Here is a 1,120-nt window from a genome sequence, read left to right on the forward strand (position 1 = left end):
CAAGGTGACATCTTTTGTACCTTTTTACTCTGAGAGCGTGGCAACGCGTTTCCACGGAGACGGTCGTGTTGTTTACAAATGGACTGAAAATCTTTAGTGTTTATTAAATCACGGACTATATACTCTCTTAGATATATTTTATGAATTTATTTTAACGATAACCATGTCAATCCCAATGCCAATTCTCAACTAAGTTGAGCGGAATGTTACGTCGTCCGGTAAGTTTTTGTTCAGGTTTAAACGGACCGCTTGAGATTATAATAATGTTAACTTAAACGTTAATTTGTCTCAAATAATCGACATTGCTCTAATATCATACATATATGCTTTATATGAGTAGTAGTAGTAATAAAAAAAATAAATGTTATTTTTATTTTATTATTGCATTTTATTTGCATGTCACTCACATTGCAGTTCACAGGGGTTTACAGACTAGCATTTATAAACATTAACACAGAGTAAACATAATACTAAAAATTAAATCATATAAAAGGACAAAAAGTGCCTGCAACAGGCGACCCATGCACATGAGCTGAAGCAGGTGTGATGTGCTGTCTGGATGTTTCTTTGAAGCATGTTTGGACAGCTCTCATCTATAACTGCATTAGTTTGCATAAACAAGCTCTCATGCCATGTGTCAGATGTGTCATGTTGTCTCTGATCTCTCAGGGATGGATGGTGACCGTGATGAAATAAAGGAGCAGCTGAGGCTTCAGTGTCAAGCTCTTCAAGAGCAGCAAGTGCAGCGCATCCAGAGAAGACTGGAGATGAAGAAGAGGGACTCAAGCGCTCCTCCTCTCAGCGGTCCGGACAATATAAACTTCACAGAAGAGGATGATGACATGATGGGTCTACTCAATGCAAGGTGACACACGAAACACGAGGTCACAGATCTGATATCACAAATATAATTATTAGGGACCATCATGCCAGAAATGAGACCTGGTAATTTAGCAGTCTGCATGGCGTCTCTCCCCCCTTTTTATCACTTTAATTTAAAATTCTATTACCTCTGCATGGATTTTCATTCTCTAATTTTTAGTTATACAAAATTACATAACTATATAACTTATAACACACACACACACACGCACACACACACACGCACACACACACACAC

The 1,120-nt window shown here is 38.0% G+C and overlaps 1 protein-coding gene across 1 annotated transcript in view; it reads left to right on the forward strand.

Annotated features, from left to right (window-relative positions):
• Window positions 1-195: 195 nt before the first annotated feature.
• The window catches only part of ccdc13 (coiled-coil domain containing 13), a 10,547-nt gene continuing 9,622 nt past the window's right edge, over window positions 196-1,120 (forward strand). The window contains exons 1-2 of the mRNA XM_016283750.1: window positions 196-218; window positions 670-865. Coding sequence (XP_016139236.1) covers window positions 672-865 — 194 coding nt within the window. The 5' untranslated portion in view covers window positions 196-218; window positions 670-671. The remainder of the gene's footprint in view (window positions 219-669; window positions 866-1,120) is intronic.

This window comes from Sinocyclocheilus grahami, unplaced genomic scaffold (assembly GCF_001515645.1).
Source record: "Sinocyclocheilus grahami isolate Dianchi unplaced genomic scaffold, SAMN03320097.WGS_v1.1 scaffold176.1, whole genome shotgun sequence".
Taxonomy (NCBI): Eukaryota; Metazoa; Chordata; class Actinopteri; order Cypriniformes; family Cyprinidae; genus Sinocyclocheilus; species Sinocyclocheilus grahami.